The sequence below is a fragment of the Plectrocnemia conspersa genome, unplaced genomic scaffold, assembly GCF_051122295.1.
Source record: "Plectrocnemia conspersa isolate PC_06_02 unplaced genomic scaffold, ASM5112229v1 ptg000004l, whole genome shotgun sequence".
Taxonomy (NCBI): domain Eukaryota; kingdom Metazoa; phylum Arthropoda; class Insecta; order Trichoptera; family Polycentropodidae; genus Plectrocnemia; species Plectrocnemia conspersa.
The window spans coordinates 19,888,008-19,913,614 of record NW_028277168.1 but is presented as its reverse complement, the minus strand read 5'-3'; the positions used below and the strand labels follow the sequence as shown (position 1 = coordinate 19,913,614).

Here is a 25,607-nt window from a genome sequence, read left to right as displayed (position 1 = left end):
GTCTGCCAGCACACGCATATAACATAATATACAGTATCTTTAATATAAATCCATAATTAATTTATCTCTTCCGTCGACCCCATCATAAACACTCACCAAACTTCCCCTAACAAGTCCATTTTTCCATTACTCGTCCACGCACCGATCAATCATATCACAAAGTTATATGTCATTCAATTTCATACGATACAAAGTTAATTAGTGAGAAAATGGAATAGTCACATTGTAATCGCCCTAGCCCGCAATACCACGGCCACGATTGCAATATGAATGTTTAACACGTCCATTCTAGCGCTTCTAGCTTTATGCGTCCCATAGTTTATTCGAAACCTTTATGAATGAAACAGTAGGGGTTGAACCAGGGATTTCCCGTGACGGTGCCGTCGCGGATGTGTGCGTGTGCAAAAGCCAGTGGTGTAGAATGGCGTAAATGTGTAATAAAAAAAAATTGGCGATATAACCGAATCATTGTATAGCTCTGGAAAAAGTTGTTTTGTTCAACTCTGCTACAGAGATGAAACTGGATATTACATTTGCATAACAAAAACGGTATATGGCGCAATTGTTAAACTTGCGTGAGAGTATTTACACATACACATTCAAACAGGCAAAAACTATTCCTGAGATTTTAAGCACTGTTAAGGGAATTCATATGCATATGTTGAGTACATACTACATAACACAATATAGTTAAAAGCACGCAGTTTCCGGTAAACGTTTCATAAATAACAATTATCATGAATATCACGTCATTGCCATAAACATAAACAAGTTGATGATTAATTTCAGCAGCAGTTTTTTCTACAAAAAAGGATTAAGACTTAACATAACCATTTTAAATACACACAAAAGGTACACTATTCCTGTAACTCAATTTAAACTATCCTTTCCGAATATCCTTCACATATAATTTATTAAAATTTATTTAATAACCACAGCATGAAAAATGTTTGATCTCAATTTACCATCTAAAAGTTGTACAGATATCTGAAGTCTGTTGTTGCATTTTTTAGTAAGTTATTATATAAATTATTTAATATTAATATTACTTATAAAGTAGTAGGTAAAAGTATCTATTTTTAACTAGCGGTGTAACATTGAGTTGCGGACAAACAGTTCTTAATGAAGTATTTTACTGGCTTTGAAATTACGCTGCGTATTTACAAGAGTTTATTTTAAGTCTCACAATCGAATAAAGCTTATTAAATTTCTGGTCTCGTAATAGATTTATAAATGTATTTCATATAATAAATAAAATATAAATAGTTCAATTCTTTGATATTCACACAAAACTTTAAAATCTAATGTACATTTTGCATTTTAATTTTGGTTAAAAATTCGACAGCGAAAGCTCTATTACTTCTTCAAGAAAACATACTAAGCTTTTAGTGAATTATGCCCTACCTAGGCCCTAAAATGAATTAGTTAATTGTGCCCTAAAGGCCCTAAAATTAATTATATTAAAAACCGAGTTTCATAATCTAAAAATTCTACGATTCAATAACGAGTTACTATAAAATTAAATTGCATTAATTTATATAATTATGTGTTCATATACATATATATGCTTTCATCCTAAACGCAATCAAAAGCAATAGGAATACTGCATCTGTCAAAGTTACTAAGGATATTTTTTATAACTAAGTAAAAGAATGATGGCAGCTAAATCTAATCTTTCAATTATTATTAACATGTATGAGTTATATTTTTTTAAATATGTTTTTTTTTATACGAGCATTAAATCGTTATCACTTAAAAAGTAACGATAACTTATCTTAACAACGTTGTGTTATACAATAAATTATGATTATGACACATTTGGGAAATATTTATAATAAAAAATCACAGTAAGTGCAGAATATGCAGACTTTCTAGTCTTATTTTATACGAATCTTTCTCTTTTACAAATATATATGTATGCTTTATTGAATCGTCTCGTTACAGATCTTCTGCATTATATCGGGACCAACCATAATGCATAAAACGAATAGATTTGCGTCCCTGGATTTTTTTTCAGCATAAACGGTACGCTTCATAAGATTCCCATGTCGTCTGGGCGAAGTACCGTTACACGAAATAGCATGCTTTATCTCTTTCTTCGTTGCGTGCGACACCCCTCCTACTTTTATTTCTAAGGAATCGGCGTCAGTTCTGGATTGTTAAATGAATAAATTTGATTAACCTACAATACCACTAACTTCATTCCATAATTTTGCTACTTATGTATCGGATTTTTTTAATTTTGTGCAGTTTTTTTAAATAAATATAATTATTATAGTCATTATTAAATGTGTTCCTACTATTGCTGTTTCAAAAAGCAATAAAATATTTGTATTTATTATAAGAAAAGAGCATTATTATATAATAAAAATAAAATGGTGAATATTTCTTTAGAAGCGCAGGGTAACACCCCCACGGAGTATGGCTGAGAGGCAAATAGTAGTGGATTCTAATTAGAATGTAACGGTAAACCGTCGAGCTCGATAGGGAACCTTATGATGCTAACTGTACCCAATAATTAAAGCAGAAACAATTTAACTAAAACTGTTGGACAATACGTATTATATAAAAAAAAATTGCTTAACAATATACATTTCAGAAAATAATCACGCTGATAAATTTACATAATTATGAATATGTAATATTACACGCTTTAAAGAGTCTGATAAGATATGTAAACTCATCCCTTAATTTACACGGTAAATACGTTCCAGAAAATAAATCAATCGATTAGTATTCACGTGTTATTTAAACGTTTATATAACATTTTCAAGTGAACGATCAAAATGTGCATTCCAAAAAGCAATTTAGGACACACTGCACGTGCAGTAGGAGAGGTTTGAGATGTAGGTCATGTACAGTGATTATGAATAAGCTATTAAACCGAGTGATACGTGTGGAAACAAATATTTTTCTTAATCTCGTAAATCGAGGGATAAGTGTATTAAATAAAAACAAAACATCTAGTGATTCGAATCATATGCATTAATCAAAGATCAAGGACTGAAAAAAAGACGTAAGTTTTTTAAACATTGCTTGATGATATATAAATTAGATTACTGTCGTACCTTCGTCATAGATTTTCATTAAAACATTACTACCACTTCGCTACTGACTTGGAATAGCAAGAGTTTAATCAAACAGTCCATTAACAGTCACCTTGATTCTCTACCATCCAGAATTTGCATAGTATTCTGTATCAACAGTTGCTCCATAGCATCTTACAAAATCACAATACAGGAACTAATTTATTTAAAAAAATATATATATTTAACTATTGATAAAACTATGATTATGTAGCTATATTGTTAATCGAATATAAATAAAAACTGGATTCAAAGCACCTAAAACTAGTGTGTATTTAATACTTTGAACTATTAACACATTTTATATATTAATCAGATATCTTAGAAGCGTTTTATTATTACCAACTAATGTTTACATGATCTAATATAATTGTTTACATTTATTAAAAATGAGAAGGACTTTACTAATAAACTGATAAATATTCTCTCTCTTAATTGTACCTTTTGACCGATACAAATAAATTTTAATCAGGGTTAAAACAAAGATAAATAAATGTGTATTTTATTGTACTATATTTTTTAAATTTCGCTGATTTTCATTTTGGAACTATGAGAGCAATCCATCCCTATCTGGATTAAATTTTGAATACACTTTGCTATGTGTACTCTTTATGAAACGCTACCTTCTGATTTATGTATGTAAGAAAATAAAACAAAAATGCGTCTCTAATGAACGAAAAAATAGATTTACATTTATTTTGCTACTAATTTGGCTATACTTTCATGTATTTTAGAGATTTTAGCTAAATAATTAATATAGAAACTTAACAGATTATGTAATATTCATATGCATTTATCTAAATATATACAAAAAGTTATTGAACTATTTATTGTGAATTTTTGTCGCGTTTTGATTTTAGCTAATTTATAGCTTTTTGTTGATACAAGATATATCAAGTATGATTTTAGGGATATATTTTCATGGCTTTACATAAAAAATGTATGTAAAATGTATATGATCCTTAACTTTTAACTTAAACTTTGCTCTCCTGGAAGCAAGACTTTCGGTTTTAACATGTATATATCAACAATGTATTTATTTTGCACAAATATGTTTGTTTACACAGAGATGCACACTTATTTCCCATATAAAGTTTTGTTCAAACATGATTCGATGTTAACGAAACATGAATGACTTGTAAACAAAGCGGGCTAACAAGGTAACTTCGTACATATCCATCTCGCTGTATACCCAGTATCCGACAAATATAGAAAGCCTTAAACCTTCAACTAAGTATCGTTATCTCGCTGTATAATAACGAAGAATAAGCGTAATATTCAAGTAATTATATTTAAAGTTATTTATTAATAAAAAATAAAAATGTAAGTCATCAGATTGCATTGTTCTAAAGTTATTGAGTAATACATAAATTGCTTAACTATACATTTTAAAAATAAAACATAACAATAAAAATGCCGATTTTGCGTACCATCGTGATTTAATTTTCCGTGCGAACGTCGTGTATTAATTCATCAATTTAAACGTAATATTTCCATTGGATAAATTATAAATTGGAACTTTATCTCGCTGTGTTGATAATGAAAATGTAAGCACACGAAACGTTCGCGATAATAGTAAAAAATCGTTAAAACAATCATTATTTTTGTAGTTCGGTGTAGCTTATCTCGATTTTTATCACTCAATGTAAATGTTATTTATTCGCGATATTGTTAAAAATCATAAAAAAATGTATATTTGAGTTATAATTTTTATTGTATTTATTTTTATAAAGCTCCCTTGAAAAAGCACGTGGTGGAGTGCTCGCGTCTATAACCGTTTAACCAGAGCTTTTGCCTCTAATGTATTAATAACAAAATACAATATAAACCATTTACTCAAATCATAAATGTATAATTTAATAATAATCTGATTATAAACAAACCTGCAATCAGATTCTCGAAACAAAGTCAGAGCGCGAAGCGTGACGCGTCCGCACACGACGGAATTTCCGACTGAAATGAGGGGAGTAGTGACGTGCCACTTGTAACCGTTGTGCGCAATCGTGGCCACATAAAAGTATTTAATATATAATATATTTATATTAATATTAATATTGTAATTTATTTGTTAGAAATTAGTATCATGTGTCATTTGTGCCATATTTATTTACTTATTATTGTCAACACATTTCTAAAACAATATGTAATATGTACAAATACATTTAGAAATAACCCGTTGATATACAACGGGTTATTAATATTTATTATTGTGACTGTTATTCTTTCAAATCAGACTCCCAAGACTGCACCGCTATAATATTTTTATTATTTTGGTGTACCCAATGACGAAAGAATATATCTATATTTACTTATGTCAATTGGTGTAGATGCACCATCTGGACTTCGTCTACCCTTCTTCCCCTCAATATCAGAATCTTCAGAAAGCCCGGTTCAAGCCACACAATATCCCCCAATTAATTAAAAACACGCTTTAAGCATACAAAACGGAATAAAAAATCGATTTTTTTCGTCGGACCGACTCTATAGCAAAATATTAAAAACAAGAATTTCACAAGAAAACAAGAAATTTTTACTGCTGTCTTCATTAAATATCTGTAATATTTCTTTAATATAGCTTCTATTAGAAAATATGATAACGATTAGATATTGCTTCAGATATTTAATCTACAAAGTGCATGCATTTTATGTGGATGGCTTTAATTCGGATAAATATGTTACATATTTTTTTTGTAGCCGTGTTAATGAAAACAATTAGTGAAAAATTACTCCATTTTATGGATCATACAAAAAAATAATTGGGTGTAGTCTGCATTAAACTACACATTATATTTGTGGTAAAGTCTAATAATTATACTACTAATGGTGGCATTTAACACAAAATCAATTTATAAAAACTATATTTACATAATTTAGAAAATAATTGACATGTTCGCCAAAAAAATAATCCTTAAAAATGTTTCGCGCAGTTGTTTACTATTTGTATGTTTGACGTACAGGCATTTTAAAATCGTAATTGAAAATAGATGCATTTATATCATTGAATTTTGATATATAAAAGTATTAGCTACGTAAAATCTTTAAAAATTCTACAATAACTCGAGACTCTAACAGAAGTAAATAAATTTACATTGTATAGGAAAAATAAAGTTGAATTTGGCTTTTGTATAAATAAATCAATGGATTAATAACACAAAATATTTTTTCAATATTAATAAGATATATTTTTGATGATTTATTTTTTTACAGATATTTTTAATATATCTTCTTATTGTATTGAACAGTTTGATAAAAAAATATTTTTGCAGTATTAAGGAGATATATTTTTAATGATTGATTTTTTAACATTTCTTTCTGGTATTTTTTTATATTTTATTATCATATATGTAATATATAGATTCTTATTAAATGTACTACTAGTGAATCTAAAGTCATTAAAGACTACAATGTACAATATTATACACAAAAGACGTCGTAAAATTTGCATAATAGATTAATTAAATACAGCATAGCTCTTATTCCGTTTAATAGCTATATGTCCTTCAAAAGCAAGATAGATAATATAAAGTGTCTTATTATAGAGCTATTATCGTACCCGTTGTAGTAAAAATTAACTGAATGATTTAAAACCCTTATAAAGTATAATTTATTAAAGAAACATAATTCAATCGTATTATCTAACTCATTACTAAATGCTCGAATATTATTGTCTACTAGTAATTACAAATTCACATGCATGCATTAACACACATCTGCGTGTTTCATGTTTATTGATCTAAATATTCACAATCAATAACTATTTAGTAAGTAGTGACACGCCAGATTAAAATCTATTTTATTGTTTATACAATATTAAAAATGCTTACCATGGACGACCTAATATGATTCACGATATTTATCAGTAAGAATAGGAAAATCTATGAAAAACTCATCTATAACTACTAATTCCGATCTCTTAGACACAATATAGTTACATATACATATATATGTAAGTATTTATGCATTTAAAAATAAATACACTTCACTTTAAAATTATTAATATTTTATTAGCGATTAATAATTTATATTAAAAAAATTGTTCAAATTGCAAATTTTAAATGCTAATAGCTCTTACAGTTAATCTTTAATTACTTAGTTTTGCTTTGATTAATTCAACAAATTATTATTATAGAAATGTTACAATTATTTTCATGGGCATGACTGGCAATTTATATATATTAGAATTCATAATTAAATATCGAATTATTATTGCTGAATTTTCTAAGGTAGTTCTACCGATTTAACACACACAATACATCATGATTAAAATCCAAAAAATAAATTGTGAGAAATAAACTCAATCATAATTGATTTACTTAAATTTGTTTGTGTTGGTTATCAACTCAATATTATTTTCATTACAATTTTATCAAGCGACAAGTGGTACAGTGGTACATTCAGTATGTTATGAAACAGTATCCGGTTGACACAAGTGTTAAATCATATGTAATATAAATGTAATACCCTTTAAGAATAGTGCACGTGTAAAACTATAAATGTTTATTTACGTTGAAGTATATAGCTACAGCTATTGTATTCGCAACGTAACATAAATATTTGCAACAATTTACATATAGACATTGCATTAATTGAATAAATAAAGTTGTTGCCAATGTTTTATTATTAAATTAAATTTAGCTAAAAAATGGAACATCCCTATAGCTCTCCCTGATACGGTCGTTCACCAGCGATACGCAACAAATGTCCTTTATACACCCTAACCATAAAGAAGTTTTATTTTATTAAAATAAATATTTGTGTGACTCAAAACCAATCTAAAAGTGAGCGTTCTAAAATATTACAAAGTTGCGATTTTGAGGAATAGCGAGAGAAGATTAAAATATATTTAACAGTCTTTAATAATATTTAATAATAATAACAATTCACACATTATATAAATGCACTTTTCAATGTCGACTCGAGATGCAATCTTAGTATTTCAGAATTAAACATTTAATAATTAGTACGCATAGGATTTTCATCGCTATCTACTATTTTAATATATTAAAATCTTATCAAAAGAGCAAATATTATTTTATTTTTAATTATTTTTAATCTTAAGTAATTATTTGTGTTTAGTGCGAATCCATTGGTAGTGTAATATAATTTTTTTTTGATAATTTTGGTATTTTGATAAGAATTTATCTCTCTACTTAGAACAACCTGCCGGAATGCCGACACCATTATATGGACTAGTATCCAAATTCCATCCCTATTTTGCTAATGGAGACATAAATCCAATCTAAGACCCTTATCACTCATCGATAAGAACTCATTCAACCCTCTGTTAAAATAATGATCTACCTGATCTTTTTTTCTCTCGTTTTGAACAAAACACCACTTACTCTCGTAACAATAAGGGAGAGGACTAATTAGCTAATATGATGAGTTTTGGACTCACCGATGCATAAAGGCAGACTCTTATCCCACGTGTTGCCTCGGAGGCAGTGCAAGGTGCGGTGGCGTAGCCCCCCGGGAAAGCTGAGCCCTACGCAGCACATGAAGTGGGCCTCCGCCCCCCGGCGCCACGCTAAGTAACCGCCGTGGGGTGCTCGAGGGGTCACGCATCCAATGGCTGTCAAACAACAAACAATAAATCCATCAACACAATACTCTACAAATTTAGCTAATACGAAATAAAAATAATAACTTATAAAGCAAAATTATTTAAATAAAAGCACATGTTAAAATAAAATATATCATAAATTATTTCGAGATATAAATAAAACGTTACAAACACGTGTGCTTATAAATATAATGGAAACCCTCGTGCTTTACATGAGTTAAGCAGAGCTATGTGTAATGTAAAAATGATACTTACATTATTACTTTAAATTTAAGCACAGCTGTTGTAAATTTAATTTAAACAATGTTTGAATAAAAATTCTCTCTCTTGAAGCTGATAAAATAGCAGTCAATAACATATTTATATAATATAATTTATATGTCGTTTAATAAGCCACGATTAGAAGCAATATTAGATGTGTCAGTAATAAGCAAATAAAAACATTGTTTACTAGATATTATTTATGATAATGAAAAATCATGATATAATATTCTTAAACGTATTAATCTATAGTTAACCAATGTATATGCTACAGTAAAGTTATATTTTCATTGTTTCAGTGAAATCATATTTGAATACATTTTCAAGCTAGCAAAACTATATGCTGCTCTAAAATATTTATGAAACTCAATTTGAAAGTTGCAAAACATCTATTTGCTATTAATATTCCAACCTAACCTAAACGAATTAACCAAACCCAATTTGACCTAATGAAAGTTCAAACAATGCTTATTTATTAGTGAAATTCTATTTTTACTAATATAAATATAATTTCTCCAACTAGGCCAGTTAAAATGTATATTTTTAATTTCAAATGTATTTATTCATTGCGCGAATATGTCGTCCTATAAATATTTTTTAAAAGAAATTCACTGATAGCGTACAGATTTTTTTTTATTTTTCGCTGTAACCTTACAGATGTAATCCTAATGCGTTAAAACGGGGTAAATCTGTACCATCTGAATAAGTCAGACAAATGTAATGAATACCTAAAAGTAACTAACCACCAGATTTTTCAGTCTGGGAGTCAGTGACAACTATATAAACAAATATAAATTATTATATGTATTTTAATTTATAATCATTTGATGCCACTTTGCAGCTGGAGCTGGTTTTTAATAAAAAAGCATTTTTATAAATAAAAATTCGAATCTGCTGCCGTGACTCGAACCCGTGACCCCTGTATTTTCCAACCTTTTTTAACAAGTGACTATCAATTGAAGACCACCGTTTATGTCGCTATATCAACTCTTTGAACGCGCAAATTGACTAAAGTCGCCCGATTGATTTTTCGCAAAAATTGGTAAAAAAAATGAGTTTGTAGAAAAAGCTGTTTTTTGTGAATAAACATAAAATATAATTTTAAATAAATAAAAATTAATAAAAATCAGAACATTTGAACACAGTAATAAGGTATAATTTGCATTTTTCAAAAAAACAAATTATTAATAATTTTTTGATTAACGCGTCCAAAGGGTTAAAACGTGTTACGCCTATCAAATGACAGTTTAGAGCAGCATATAATTTCTCTAGCACCTGCTAGATAAATTATATTTGCACATGTAAAATTATATATCTATTAATGAAAATGATTTTACTGACATTCCAGTGAAAATTTATTTTTACTGTTAATACACATTCACTGTAAAATATGTATTTGAAAATGAAAAAAATAAGAAAATCGCAAATAAAACTTTGAAAATTCATTAAAATACCAAAAAGCATCAAACTAGATTTAATTAGCTTTTCCTAATTTTATGGATAATGTTTTTAATTTATATACATTGCTAATATTTTAAATAATATAAAATAAAATTAATTTACATTATAAATTAAATTGCAAGCAAAGACTGAATCTTCAAAAATATGTACATATTTAAAGTATTTTTTAAAAAACATGAAATTAAATGTAAATTTGGCAATTTAAAAACGTTTTTTTGATTAGTTTTAAATAATAATTATAATTAATAAATCATTTTAACCCTTTATGTGCTAGATGTGAATAAATCCGAATCACCATGTAGGGCTGTTAGTGCAAAATTGGATTAATCCCACTCTCGATAAAAAATAATAGATATTTTTAAGTGCTCAATTGATTTTAATAAAGAAGCAAATAATTAGTCAATTATACAGTAAAAAATATAATTAAAGATTTAATCCTGAAAGTGAATATAGATGCAGCATAAAAGGAATATAAACATATAAAAAAATCTTACTGTATTTGTGACTTTTTATGAAAATTGATTCAGCACCTAAAGGGTTAAACCTAGTTAAAGATCGATGATTTTCAGCCATTTTAACTATTTGAGCTGTATGGCCGTACATATACGGCGGTAGATCTTTCACTGTTTTGACGTACCCTAAATAGTTACATATTTACATATGTATATAACTAAATAAATGATGATTATTTTTTTAATTTGATTCAATGTAAATAATACTAATAAATTAAAGGGTACATAAATTAGCACAACAAAAAATATGTTATATTAATTTTATAAAAAAATCCACAAAAGCCAAAAAAATATATAAGAAATGTATATAAAATAAATAAACGAAATTAAATATTAAAAAAGCGTTATTAAATAAATTATTAAGACACACTATATAATTTACTATAAATACATTATAAATATATTACAACAAAAAAATTATGGAAAAATAGTTATAATTAACTTGCTCCCAAGTATATACTAACAAATTAACAAATATATCAAACATATTATAGGCTTAAACTTAAAAAAATCAGAGCTAGGTTGCTGTAAATTTTATGTTTTTTATAAGTCGCTTCGAATATGTCAAACTCTTTAAAGCCTGATATGTATAATTACCATTAATCTCTAAAATTTTATCATTTTTAGCATTCTAATATACATTAATAAATCTAGTTGCAGTGAAATATTCTTTTCTACAAGAAATGTATCATGTTCTACACATTATTCTTTGACAGAATCAGAAATATTTTGTCTGCTTTCAAAGAACTTGAATTATTTCTATGCAATCAGCTTAAAAATTCATAGGATGTGTGATATAATTTATTTATGCACTTGAACTTAAATAAAATAGCAGAGCTTAGTTTCAGTTGACAAATAAATAATATAAAGATTTGCCTTTTCTAAAAAAAGAATTCTTATGAATATGATGATCTATTAAAATCGAGGTAGGTTGCGCACATGTGGTATGAAAAATTGTCTATATGTATCCAACATATGTATAAACCAAATTATGAATACCCGTCACGTGAATTTGGCCTATAATTGGAATTACATAGAACTTGAAAAAAGATGTTTTTTTTATTTTATATATTTATTAAAGAAGCCATGATAATGAACAAGTCTGATTTAACTTTTTCATTATACGGATATCTCTCCATAGAACAAGCTCAGCAAAATTATTTTATTTAAAATATAACCCATGAAAATTCAGATTTGATATTATTTTTCCAGATTCCTCAAGAAGCATATTAATTGATTTTTTATGGTTTATTTACTTAATAATTTTAGATCTAATACCATTTTTACAAATTTATCTGACTAACCCTAGTCTAAGTAACTCATTAGAGAAAACAAAAATGGTTCAATCGAGTTTTAAGTTGTGGTTTTTTTGAAAAGTAAAACCACATCATTAAATTAACAATTACAATATATATAAATATATGTATTAGAATAATTGAAATTGCAATAATAAAACTTTCATGGTGTTTTATCAATACTTTACACTATGCTACCTAAAAATAATTTGGCAACTATTTCGAAAGCAATTTATTGGCAATTTACGAGTTTAACAATCCTATATATTTTTTTAACAACGCGAACACATTTTTATGTTGTCGCACAGGCGAAAGGTAAAAAATATGACGTCGTAAAAATAGTTTCACAGTGTAGGGGGTACTTTAATTCAGATTTAAATTTAACATCACACACGCGTTCTTTTTCTTCAAAATGCAGACAAATCAATGACGTAGCAATAAAATGAATTTATCAACAACACACAAATATAAATTTCATATTGACGTTTATGTATTTTAATACACTCGAAATAAACATAATCAAAAGAAAAAAAGCGTCACGTTCGAAACAAATACGCAGAAGTACAATTTCACTCTAGCGAGATAGAACAAAGGGAATCCTACACCAATTACGTTATTACAGACCCACCCACGTTACGGGAGATATAGGCGACAAATAAATAAAATAACCTACGTGTACGTATAAATGTCCTACCTTATTATATTGTACTCTATATTGTTTACAGGTACAATTTTGCACTTAAGTTTTTTTATCCACGAACTATATTATAATAATCGATTTTTAAAGTAGAATAAATTTCTGTATAAAGATTGCCACAAATTTATATCTCCCAAAATCATCGATTGTTAATATAGAGGTATATAATATTATACATTGCAATTTTGGTTTACATATTTATTGACAATTTTATATTGAATTAAATATTGAAATATGACAAATTTATACAACTGAGATCAGCGTGTATATATCTTATCATTGTGGCAAAACATTGTTATAATTATAAAACTTGTATGAATAATCAACACTTCCAACCGGTTTAAAATTTATGTATACACAATAAAACATACGTAATAATAATAGAACCTATTTATATATAATTATTATAGTCATTATTATCAGGTAAATTGACACAGCTGACATTTTTCTGTGGGTCATATTTTTTTTAATCATATTTCTATTGCGTCACAATTAAATTATACGAATTAACTCATTTTTTCGACAGAGTCGAAATGTAAACATAAATTAATAAAACAGAAGCGAGTCAACCCTAGAAATAAGTACGCAATTCTGAATCGAAAACCCAATTTTCGGGCTTGAGTTATATTAATAATTAATATGTTTAATATAGCATTACATTTAAAACGTAACAACGATTTTAAAGCCAAAGGGCAAAGATGGTATTTCTTAAAATTGCTATATTCAGCCCTCGTACGCAAAAAGTGTTCCGCAAAGATCTTTTTGATAATTCAGCTCACTCATGTCCCAAGGGGAAAAATTTTAATTGGAATTTATATTTCGCATAATTTTTTTATACTTTAGTTAATAAACTTTGTATTTTATCGACGAGTTATTTCGTAATCTGTGCCTGTCGTTATTATTACCCTTTTCAGCCTAAATATATAATGAATTTCATATTGGATGCAATAATACGTTATCAAAATAATTTTATTCGTCGCCATATTATTTGAATTCTCGCCCTTTTCACTGCCACTAACATTCTGTTTTTAATCAAAATAGTGACAAAAAAAATGTTGCGGGATTACAAATAAATGTCGTATATATTGATATTGAAAAAGCTTTCGACATGGTTTATCATGGGTTATTAATAAAAAAAATGCGCAAATAATCAATTATTCTTGAGTAATTTGAGCAATCATAGATAGTTTGTGTAGATAATGGAGGATTTGGCGGGGCCTCATAAATGGAATAGCCTAGAGCAGGGCTTCCCAAACTTTTTCAACGACGGAACACTTGGCAAATCCGAAAATTTCCGCGGAACACTGGTGTTCCGCGGATCCAAAATAGGTGTTCCGCGGAGCCTAAATAGATATTTCACAAAAAATTAGAGTAGATTAAAAAAATTGTTAGTCTTGCTAATACATAAAAATTGTTCATAAATCTGATAAAAAAGCTTGAAAATATGTGTTAAATATTCAACATTGATGTGTATAAAATCTGGAGGGAAAAGTTTCATAAGTCGGTGTTGTTTTTTTTAACTTTAAAATTTGATCCTATTTAAACAATATTTTTTTTGTTAATCAATCACACGATATTAGTGCTTGTTATACGAATTTTATTTATGTGACTAGATATGCTACTAGCAGTCACTGTATTTTGCATAGGCATGCACTGTTGACTAAAAAAATTTCCACAAATTTAAAAAATGTTATGAAGTAGCCGTGAAAATGATAAACTATGTAAAATCTAGACCACTTCAATCCAGATTATTTAAAATTTTGTGCGATGAAATGGGTAGTGAACATGAAGCACTTTTATTACATATTGAAGTGAGATGGCTATCCAGAGGAAAAGTACTATTAAGACTTTATGAACTTCGAAATGAATTATTAGTCTTCTTGAAAGCACAAAATAAGTTGCAACATCATTTTATAAATTTTTTAACAAATCCTTCCTGGTTGATACATCTGCATATCTGGCGGATATTTTTTTTAAAGTGAAATGATGTTAACTTATAATTACAAGAAAAAAGTATAATAATTTTGATTGTTTTCCTGTCTTGGATATGAATGTTTAAATGAATTGAATTTTTAAGTAGATAAAAAAGTTTCACAAGTATTTTTAGAACACCTATATTACTTGAAAATAATTCTTTCGGAATATTTTCCAAAAACTAGTAAGGACGATTCCTGGGTTCGGAATCCACAGTAAAACCAGTGGGCTTAAGGGATTATGAGAATTTAGTTATGACTCTGATTTGAAACAAAAATATCAGCCATTAAATGATTTCTGGGCGAGTCTGACTGAAGAGTTCCACGAGGTGTCAAAACAAGCTCTGGTTTGTTTACTTCCGTTTTCCACGACGTGTTTATGCGAAGTGGGATTTTTTAAGTATATTGCAACAAAAACAAAATACAGTAATAGACTCCACGGCACGGCAGATATGAAAATACAACTAACCAAAATTGTGCCTGATATAAAAAAAATTGTTATTTAAGAACCCAAAATCATCAGTCATTAGGAGTTTTATTTATTTGTATTTTTATGTATATTAAATAAATTTAATACCATTTCTTTAATAACATGTTTTATTTTATTATGAATTACCCAGCCTAAAAAATAAGCTAAGTGTTCCGCCAAAATTTTCGGATTTGCCAAGTGTTCCGTCGCTGAAAAAGTTTGGGAAACCCTGCACTAAAGAGTTATAAAATACACAAATCACTCATTCCTTATAACAAGCATCCTAGAAGATTGAACAGAAATTTTATTGAAATTTGGAGAGATTTTTCACTTTCACTCGAACGTAACTCTGATATCTTTTTACGAATAGTTGCACCCAAGTTCCACTGGAAATAAAGATCTGTTAAACGACACGACATGGCACTTTCACATGCTAAATGGTTGTCAGCAGCTCATTGCCACAAAAAATCTCTCGAATGCTTTTCAACACTATCGACATATTTTCTCATTGTCATGTATATCTCCGTTTATGTATCATATAAACCTGGGTTGGCCAACCCGCGGGCCGCATGCGGCCTTGAACATTTTTCCGGCCCGCAAGATTCATCACACTTTTACAAAATATATTTATTTTATAATCGCCAATACACCATAGACAATTTTTTACTCCAAAAAATGTTTATAGTGTATCTAAATCTAATATGGAGATATATAATTTTATATATGGCCCGCGGAGTTATGATTCACTTCCAAAGTGGCCCGCAAGATCATTTGAGTTGGCCACCCCTGATATAAACAATTATATGATACATATATTTACACATGAATAATCACTTGTAAGCAAATGATTAATTTTATATATAATAAAGCACACAGAAAGAAAAACGCAAATTCCTTTTGAAGTAAGTTTTTTCTCCAATTATAAATTAACGAAGAGATTTATTCACTTTGGAAGTTGCTCATTAAAATGTAACATTTAGAAATAAAATCCCGAGGAAAGCTGAGCTACTACAGAAATTCAATAAAAACATACATATAGCCTTAGTAGTTTCAGAAGACGCACACTATACTTGAATAATATGTATTTGAAACATATTGATTTTATTTTTATCTCCAATGTAACGTTTCCTCGTCTCTCTTAAGCGAACACGATATTTAATACACTTTTCAAGATGTAAGAAAACCACATCCAATCAAATTAAAAGCACTGCAAGCGCAGCAGTAGCTGAAGCGAAAATGTGAAACGGTCTAATCTCCAGAGATCTGAACGCTGCGATCAACGTTTAAAACGAGTCAGTGGTAGTACTAGGTGGAAGGGCTACAAATTTACACAGGCATTAAGCGCGCATCGCAGGTACGTATCTACGGTTAATTTCATCCGCCGGTGTTTCCATTATCCATTCACTTTTGCCGAGAGAACGGTCGCAATAAATTCGCGAAATGACGACGTCGCGGTCCAAACGACCAATCCGACGGATTAATGGGCGCCCATCGTAAAATCGGCCCTGAACGTCGAATGATATTTACCCGTAACGGCGCCGTAAAGTGAGTGGAAAGGAGCCATAAAAAAGAGTCCATTACAATAATATGCTCAAAACAATTTTTGAACGGCAAAATGCTTTATGAGACTAAAAATATGTAGATATACAAAATACGAATGACACAATGGGAAACGTACTAGAAAAAAAATAGTACTGAAAGAGCAATATTGCGAAACGAGTATTCTCGCTGAAAACGTAGCACGTCGATGTGAGCTAACGGAAATTCCGTTCTGTATCATACCTATGTATTATATCATACGTATGGTACAACGTACGAGTAATACGAGGGATGGTACATAATTTAACTGATTAAAAATAAATATGTCAGAGACGACGCTCACCTCTTCTCTATATGTATAAAAGGAAGTATACCGATTTATGTTTTTACAAAGGCCAGCAAACTCATAAGGGATAAAATATATATATATTGAATATTTAAATTATTTGGCTTAACACCTGTAACGTTTTTATCGTTTAGCTTTTGTATTCCCATAAAAGAGAAGGGTTACTTTAAGCAATGTTGAAGGTTCCTCACAGATCAATACTGTGCCCATTATTTGTCTTACTATCTATAACATATACAGCATATACAATACTTCATGCAAATAAAAAATGTATAAAGCTATTTATAAAAGAGACGCATAAATGTTATTTCAAATAACAATTTTTCTTGTATTTATCTGTATGCAAGATTTTTATTTACAAGTTTTAATTATGACATACAATAAAGACATTTATTTGTAATATACTGACATGTGTTTTAAAACAATGATCGGCAAATTCATAAGGTATAAATTTTATTACAAAAGTTTAAATTACATGGCAAACTATTTGAAGTATTATAATCAATGTATTTTTTTAAATCCTGTCGTTATATATTGTAGAGGATTCTACATACTTCCCCATTAGAAGCAATCAAGACTAAATTTAGTAAACTGAGTTGCTTCAGAAGTATTCAAATGAATATTTACTAAATGGTCACTATCAAAGAAGTATTATAAGAAATTTAATAAATATATTCTTAAATTCCATATATAATATATTGTATCCATATGTAATATTTTAACACAAACTATATTTGACTATTAAATAATGCCGATGAAAATCGGTTTAAAGCTATATCATATGTATACTTATTACAAGAAAAAAAGGTTAAACCTTTTTATAATTTGTTGAACAGTATCTGTTTATATGGTACGAAATTCGAATACCCATTTCCCACCGCTTGTCCTTTTCCCGGAACCAATTGAACGTGTTATCAGGGGGGTTACGTTTGTAAATACGATTCCATGTGTAATATATCCAGATAAGTGTAAACATACAATACATAGGTATGCATATACATATATGTATATAAATTCCTAAAGATCCTTGCATGTAGAAATCTCGTTTCATCTCCGTCCGCAGACAGGTGGGGCGCATAAAATTCAACGCTGACCTTTTGCATCAACCTGGTCATATTATTAGGATACGTGGGGTCCTTTCAAGACGTCACTTACCAGAGTCCTTTTTACTAAATTTACCATTATTCTGTCGAGAAGGGTTGGCCTATTTGAATTTTTCAAGGCTCCTTTCCCGCACCCGACCCTTACGCGTCCCGCTTGGTGCATATTTAATTTATTGATTCGTAAAGGGATTAACTCAAGGAAAATACATAATGGTTTGCATAATTCGTTTTTACGTTCCTTTCATTTACAGAATAGAGACAAAGCATATTAAGGAATTAGTTAGGAATACGATGGTTTTCAGTCGCTTTCTATTCATTATGCTGGACTGAATATAAATGATAAACAAAAACAATATTAATGAAACGATTTTATTTTAATATTTTATAATAATTTTGGAAAGCTTACTTGAGATTACCCTAATAATTTCATCGTGTTTTTGGATGTTATATTGTAATATTCAAGATCTCCACTTAACACGCGAAAGATTTCGATCCCCGCAGCGTCATAAAAAAATATGTTATTTACCTATAACCTATATTTTAAATTTTAAAACGGTATTAAAAAGTAAAGAAAAATAACTAATAATCTATACCAGGGCTTCCCAAACTTTTTCAGCGACGGAACACTTGGCAAATCCAAAAATTTTGGCGGAACACTTAGCTTATTTTTTACGCTGAGTAATTCATAATAAAATAAAACATGTTATTAAAGAAATGTTATTAAATTTATTTAATAAACATAAAAATACAAATAAATAAAACTCCTAATGACTGATGATTTTGGGTTCTTAAATAATTTTTTTTATATCAGGCACAATTTTGGTTAGTTGTATTTTCATATCTGCAGTGGCGTGGAGTCTATTTCTGTATTTTGTTTTTGTTGCAATATACTTAAAAAATTCCACTTCGCATAAATACGTCGTGGAAAACATAAGTAAACAAACCAGAGCTTGTTTTGACACCTTGGGGAACTCTTCAGTCAGACTCGCCCAGAAATCATTTAATGGCTGATATTTTTGTTTCAAATCAGAGTCATTAACTTAATTCTCATAATCCCTTAAGCCCACTGGTTTTACTGTCACGGAAAATGGATTCCGAACCCAGGAATCGTCCTTACTAGTTTTCGGAAAATACTCCGAAAGAGTTATTTTCAAGTAATATAGGTGTTCTAAAAATACTTGTCAAACTTTTTTATCTACTTGAAAATTCAATTCATTTAAACATTCATATCCAACACAGGAAAACAATCAAAATTATTAGATTCAACCGATAAAATCTGAAATTGTATTTTTTTATCAAAAGATTCAATTTTATCTCTCATATTAAAAATTGTAATACTTTTTTCTTGTAATTATAAGTTAACATCATTTCACTCTGTAAAAATATCCGCCAGATATGCAGATGTATCAACCAGGAAGGATTTGTTAAAAAAATTATAAAATGATGTTGCAAATTATTTTTTGCTTTCAAGAAGACTAATAATTAATTTCGAAGTTCATAAAGTCTTAATAGTACTTTTCCTCTGGATAGCCATCTCACTTCAGTATGTAATAAAAGTGCTTCATGTTCACTACCCATTTCATCGCACAAAATTTATATAATCTGGATTGAAGTGGTCTAGATTTTACATAGTTTATCATTTTCACGGCTACTTCATAACATTTTTTAAATTTGTGGAAATTTTTTTAGTCAACAGTGCATGCCTATGCAAAATACAGTGACTGCTAGTAGCATATCTAGTCACATAAATAAAATTCGTATAACAAGCACTAATATCGTGTGATTAATTAACAAAAAAAATATTGTTTAAATAGGATAAAATTTTAAAGTTAAAAAAAACAACACCGACTTATGAAACTTTTCCCTCCAGATTTGATACACATCAATGTTGAATATTTAACACATATTTTCAAGCTTTTTTATCAGATTTATGAACAATTTTTATGTATTAGCAAGACTAACAATTTTTTTAATCTACTCTAAATTTTTGTGAAATATCTATTTAGGCTCCGCGGAACACATATTTTGGATCCGCGGAACACCAGTGTTCCGCGGAACATAGTTCGGAAAACCATGATCTATACTATTACATATTTCTCAAAATATGTCTTTAAATTTGCCTCTCTAAAATATCACAAAAAAATACCTTTTGCTGCTTATTTTTTAGTGTATTTAATACTTCGTATTCCTATTTTTTTATTCTGAATGTTAATGATATTATACAACTAATTATTCAAGTAATTAAAATGGATCGATTCAAAAAATGATACCAGTTGCAAAATGTTAATTTTATTTAATTGTCAAAATGTTTGACTAATGAAAAGCTATCAGTTATATAGTTGAGTTGTTAAATTCCCTGAATCCATGTGAACCATAATATTAATAAAATCCTCAAGCACATGAACACATGATTAAGAAACAATCCTGACTGACACATTTAAAGACACGAATGTATTCCCAAATGATTGATTCTTAACGATTTACCATTTTGTTTCAAGCAGCTTCAATTTCCAATTCACATTGATAATATATAAGTTACAACGACAGTAGCTCAATGTGATAGGAATAGAAGGTTAAGAATTTAATTTTTGTGATCAATTATTATTTGTCACATACCTAATTAAGTGTTGAAGAATTTAATACTGGTATACATAGGAACTTAGAATTGAGCTATTAAATTATTAGTTCAAGACGGATGTTAAAGCAGCTTAATTTATTTTTGTGCATTTACTATTAAGGTGATTCTAGAATTATATGCCTTGAAGATGAAAAGAAAAATGTCGTATGAATCCTTATTTAATTAATAACAACCAACTCAATACGGTAATTGAATAATAAGTTAAGGCTTTAACAAAAGTTAGACGTTAGTAATCCATCCGTTCTGGACCAAACAAACTTGACAAATGGGTGCCACACAAACAAAATTAAAATTTTTTTACACAACTAAATCAATCCATGTTTTGGTCTTAACGTATGGCGAAATGTGGACAACAAAATGCGGTCTGCTTCATAAATAATTTTCGGAACCAAAACTACATCAAAATAAATTATTGCTGACTGTTTTGTGGTCTGCGTTTTTAATACAACATTTTTTTAATCTTAGGAAAATCATTACGAATGAAAGTTATTGTCAACAAATCCACAAACTAACCAATCTAAAATGTCCAATACTCTCGCATGAAAATGCGTGACAAAACATAAGCTGCACTATAAATTATTGCCTGACCCATCATATCCACCATTTAAACATTTACAGGGTAAGGTAACAACCAAGTTAAAATTAATTATTAGCTGATAAAAACGTATTTTAATTTTCAATTTATTATCACCAATATTTTCTTAGCAACCTAATGAATATATGTATAATATATTATATGTACTCATAATATTACATATTTTGTAAGAATATTTCATTCATTATAATATGTTATATGGAAACACTAAAAAATCCATTTAAATTTACATATCATTGTGACAATTCGTTCTTCGACCTCACTTAGAAGTTTTGTGAGCCCTTTTTGTTTTTTCTTCTACTTCGCAATACGATATTACAGGCCCTAAGACCCTCTTAAAACTTTTTAAACTTTTCGCATCTTCAACTAGCACGCACGTCCAATAAACGTCAATGTAGAAATGGAAAATGTAAGATGAGGAAAATTTTCTTTTCGGAATCATTACGCTTCTTTCTAATTGTGTCGCACTGTGACATTAAATTATCTTTAATGAAAAGAACATTTTTCAGATTCAGAGTTGGTAATTGTATATCGACATTTTCATGGTGTATAGTGATATCTATAGTGCAATACCAAAAAAATCATGCATGTTGCTTTAAGATGCACTACTATGATAAATTTGTAATCTGAAAATGAATAGCTAATAGCATTATTTTTATTTTTAATAATATTATATATATATGTATAAAATATTATATATTTTTTTAATAATAAAAAATACACTAATCAAAAGTTAAAATTTACTCTCTCGGACATATTTATAGAATCGCGCGTTCACACAGCGAACAAAGCTCGTTACGCGATTAAGCTTACGCTGATGACGTTACAAGGGTGGAGAGCTGAAGACCCACTTAACCTGAATAATTAACGTAGATATCAAAGAGGAAGTCTCTTTGTTCCAACGTAGGACCGCAGCACCTCGCTTATCAAGCTTCCTGTAAGTTTTTAATAATGAAAAGCCCTTTCCAAAAACTTGTCACCGACCGTGGGATGCGAATTATACGGCAACAACCCCAAGTAATACTTTGGTAATCAAAATTTAATCTCCGAACGTATAATTGCAAAACACGGCGTAATAAATTCGATTCGAAACGTTAACAGACAGGGATTTCTAGCGTAAACATTATGAACACGCCAACGTTAATGGCGTCTTTAATTATTCGGCATTACTTATTAATGTATACTATTAAAATTATGATTTATGCTATTTGCAATATAAACAGCATTAATTCAACTATACCATAAAATCAAAAAGGCTAAACATAAATTCGGAAAACTGCGCGGAAGTGCAAATGTAAATGTGGCAGAATTTGCAATGCGAAAAACGATAAGAAACTTCGAAATGGGTCGCACATTTATCTCACTAATACGGCGTTACTGACATTTAAAACTTGCACGTAACATTGTGCTACTACAGATAAAAAGTATATATTTTTTTCGCTTTGAGGGGCTCAAATGCAAAACCTGTATTAAAAAATCTGAAATGAATTATGAATGTCATGAAAATTGAGATAATTATGGCAAAATATTTTTCTTCCCTTACTCTATCTTTTACTTTGCTAAATTACTAAAAGCAAGCTTTTAAAGCAATATTATCATTAATCAAATTAGTAATAATGATCAGATACACTCTATCTAAAAAAAATCATTTAATTATTAGAGGTATGCAAAATATTTATATACTAAGCCGAATATTTCGCATAAGAGTTACTATGGTAGACTTTTTCATATCAATACATAGCAAACACTTAGGTTATAAATAAAACATATTATAAACAATGAGATAATTAATATCAGTGCTTCTCTAACCACTAAATCGTTTTTCTAACCACTAAACTAAATTTCGTGTTCGACTTGGACGGTTTTTATTTTAAGAAAATGACAAGGATGGCATTAACATTAATCAAGGATGTCATTTAGATTGGGAATTGCCCCCCCCCCCCACCCCTTGAATTTAGCTAAAAAACTATATCTCATTTAATGAAATACTATAAATCTTAGTAAAATCAAGATACAAAAAAACTATCAATGACTGGCCAACTTTCGAAATTACATCCCTGACAATAATTATAATAAATGTATAAGCACATCTGTTGATCAATATTTAAAGATATTTATATTTTAATATATTTTAGTCAATACTCGAACCATTTATTATTTTTAAATATTTTAAATCAACAGATGTCACTAGTACAATTTGAATATATGATTAAAAAATTATAAATACCTTTATAATGAAATAACACTCCTCTCTTCGGAAACAATATTTTAGATTTAGCCCTTAAATACACGTCCAAAGATTCTCCTTCAGACTCGAACACTATTGGTTTATCGACTTGTTCGCACGAAGACAACAAAGTTCTACCGGTAGTGCCGTCTTTGATGATCAATCTGTCTACACAATCCTTATCGTAAGGATAAATAATTGCTGAAAAATGAGATAAAAATAATTATTAAAAGTTACATATAGGTACTATATTTTGAATAGAAGTTCCCAGCCCGGTAAAATAAACAATGTATTTCTCTTCAAGGAAAAGAGATAAACAAACATTTCGAACACTTTTGAAAAGTTGAATTCCTGTAAAGACGCAGTCCCTAAAATGTCCTTTTACTTAAAGATATGACTAAAAATCTGTGCAAGAATCTTTATTTGTAAAAGGTTTTTTAGTTTTTTTCTTTACATTAAAACCAACATTTTATTTTATATTCTTATTTTTATAAAATTATATCTAATAACAAATTGTAAACATGAAAATGGTTATTAACAAGTAGCATGTATTGTATATAATGGAATGCTTGTAAAATTAATCATATATTTGAAATAGGCTTTGCAATAATACTTTGATGAATATTTTAATTTCAGATGAATGGATCATGAACTGAATCTCCTACAATTTACTGATAATGTTAGATGTTGAAGGATTGAATAAACATCTAATTGATTTGCGAAAGTAATTTAAATGCAAGACATTGAAATGAATCGCTAGATATGTTCTCAATATATGGTGAGAAAGTACTGTTGACCCCAGATTCGCATGCCATTTGTATTTGCGAACACTGCTTTGCTATGTTTGGCATCGGTGTGTTAAACTTTTAAGTCCACGCATTCCAATATTCAAAAAGACATTCTTCTTGTAATATTGATTTAGTTCTCTTTTGTCAAAGGAGACGAGATCTAGAAATCGTCAAAGTCCTTAGATAGACCTGCGGACGCAGTCTAAGGAAAATTTCAGAGTGCAACTGGACGAATGGTAAAGTGACACTTTATCATCAGTGTTGTTTAGTTTAACTCTAGCGATAATACAAAATATGGGAAAGATGTAGAAGTTTTACTGCTAGCATACATTGACCATATTGCAATCGGGTCTAGGAAAATTAACCGCCCGCAATTCCTAGCCAACAGTTTACCGCTGCGTCCAATGATCACATAAACAATTTATAGCCAACAATTGATCGCTAGCATGTTTTACCGTTTAGAAGCACAGATGTATTTGATCAAATCATAAAAAGTTATTTTTTTTAAGTTTCTGCTTTAACCCTTTGATTAGTGAGTTAATTTTTCAGCATAAACATATGTATGTACATCATGAAAGTGAGTATTTTTATTTTTTTATATTATATTCCTTTTGCTAATTTTTTTCAAATATTAAGATTTTAATTTATTGATAAAGCAAAATTCAGTGGCTGTCAACATTTTAATATAATATTTTTAATTTAAATTTATCATTTTTTAATATTTTATTTACATCTCAAATTCATCATTATTTTTATTTATTGTATTACATTTAATCACTATATTATTGTATATTAATTGATAAAGTAAAATCAGAGGCTCACAACATTTTATTATAAGCTTTTTTATTTTACGTATCAACTTATGATTATTTTATTTACTTATAATTTACACATTAGAATAAATGTTGCTTTATTAATAAAATTATTTATTGGTTCTCAACATTTTATTTTTTACTTAAATTTCTGGCTTAAGCTATAATTAACATATTTTTTTGATTATTTGAAGAATATATGAATTCGACGCTCAACCAGACGACATCTTCGTCGATTACCA

The 25,607-nt window shown here is 28.8% G+C and overlaps 1 protein-coding gene across 5 annotated transcripts in view; it reads right to left on the bottom strand.

Moving 5' to 3' along the window:
- The window catches only part of LOC148236204 (CUB and sushi domain-containing protein 1-like), a 92,967-nt gene that overhangs the window by 35,460 nt on the left and 31,900 nt on the right, over positions 1 to 25,607 (bottom strand). For 3 of the 5 annotated variants that reach the window (XM_088184405.1, XM_088184408.1, XM_088184409.1), the window contains 2 exons: positions 23,766 to 23,966; positions 8,485 to 8,658 (listed from right to left, as the gene is read on the bottom strand). In XM_088184405.1, coding sequence (XP_088040531.1) covers positions 8,485 to 8,658; positions 23,766 to 23,966 — 375 coding nt within the window. The remainder of the gene's footprint in view (positions 1 to 8,484; positions 8,659 to 23,765; positions 23,967 to 25,607) is intronic. The other 2 variants (XM_088184407.1, XM_088184410.1) reach the window with 1 other exon arrangement.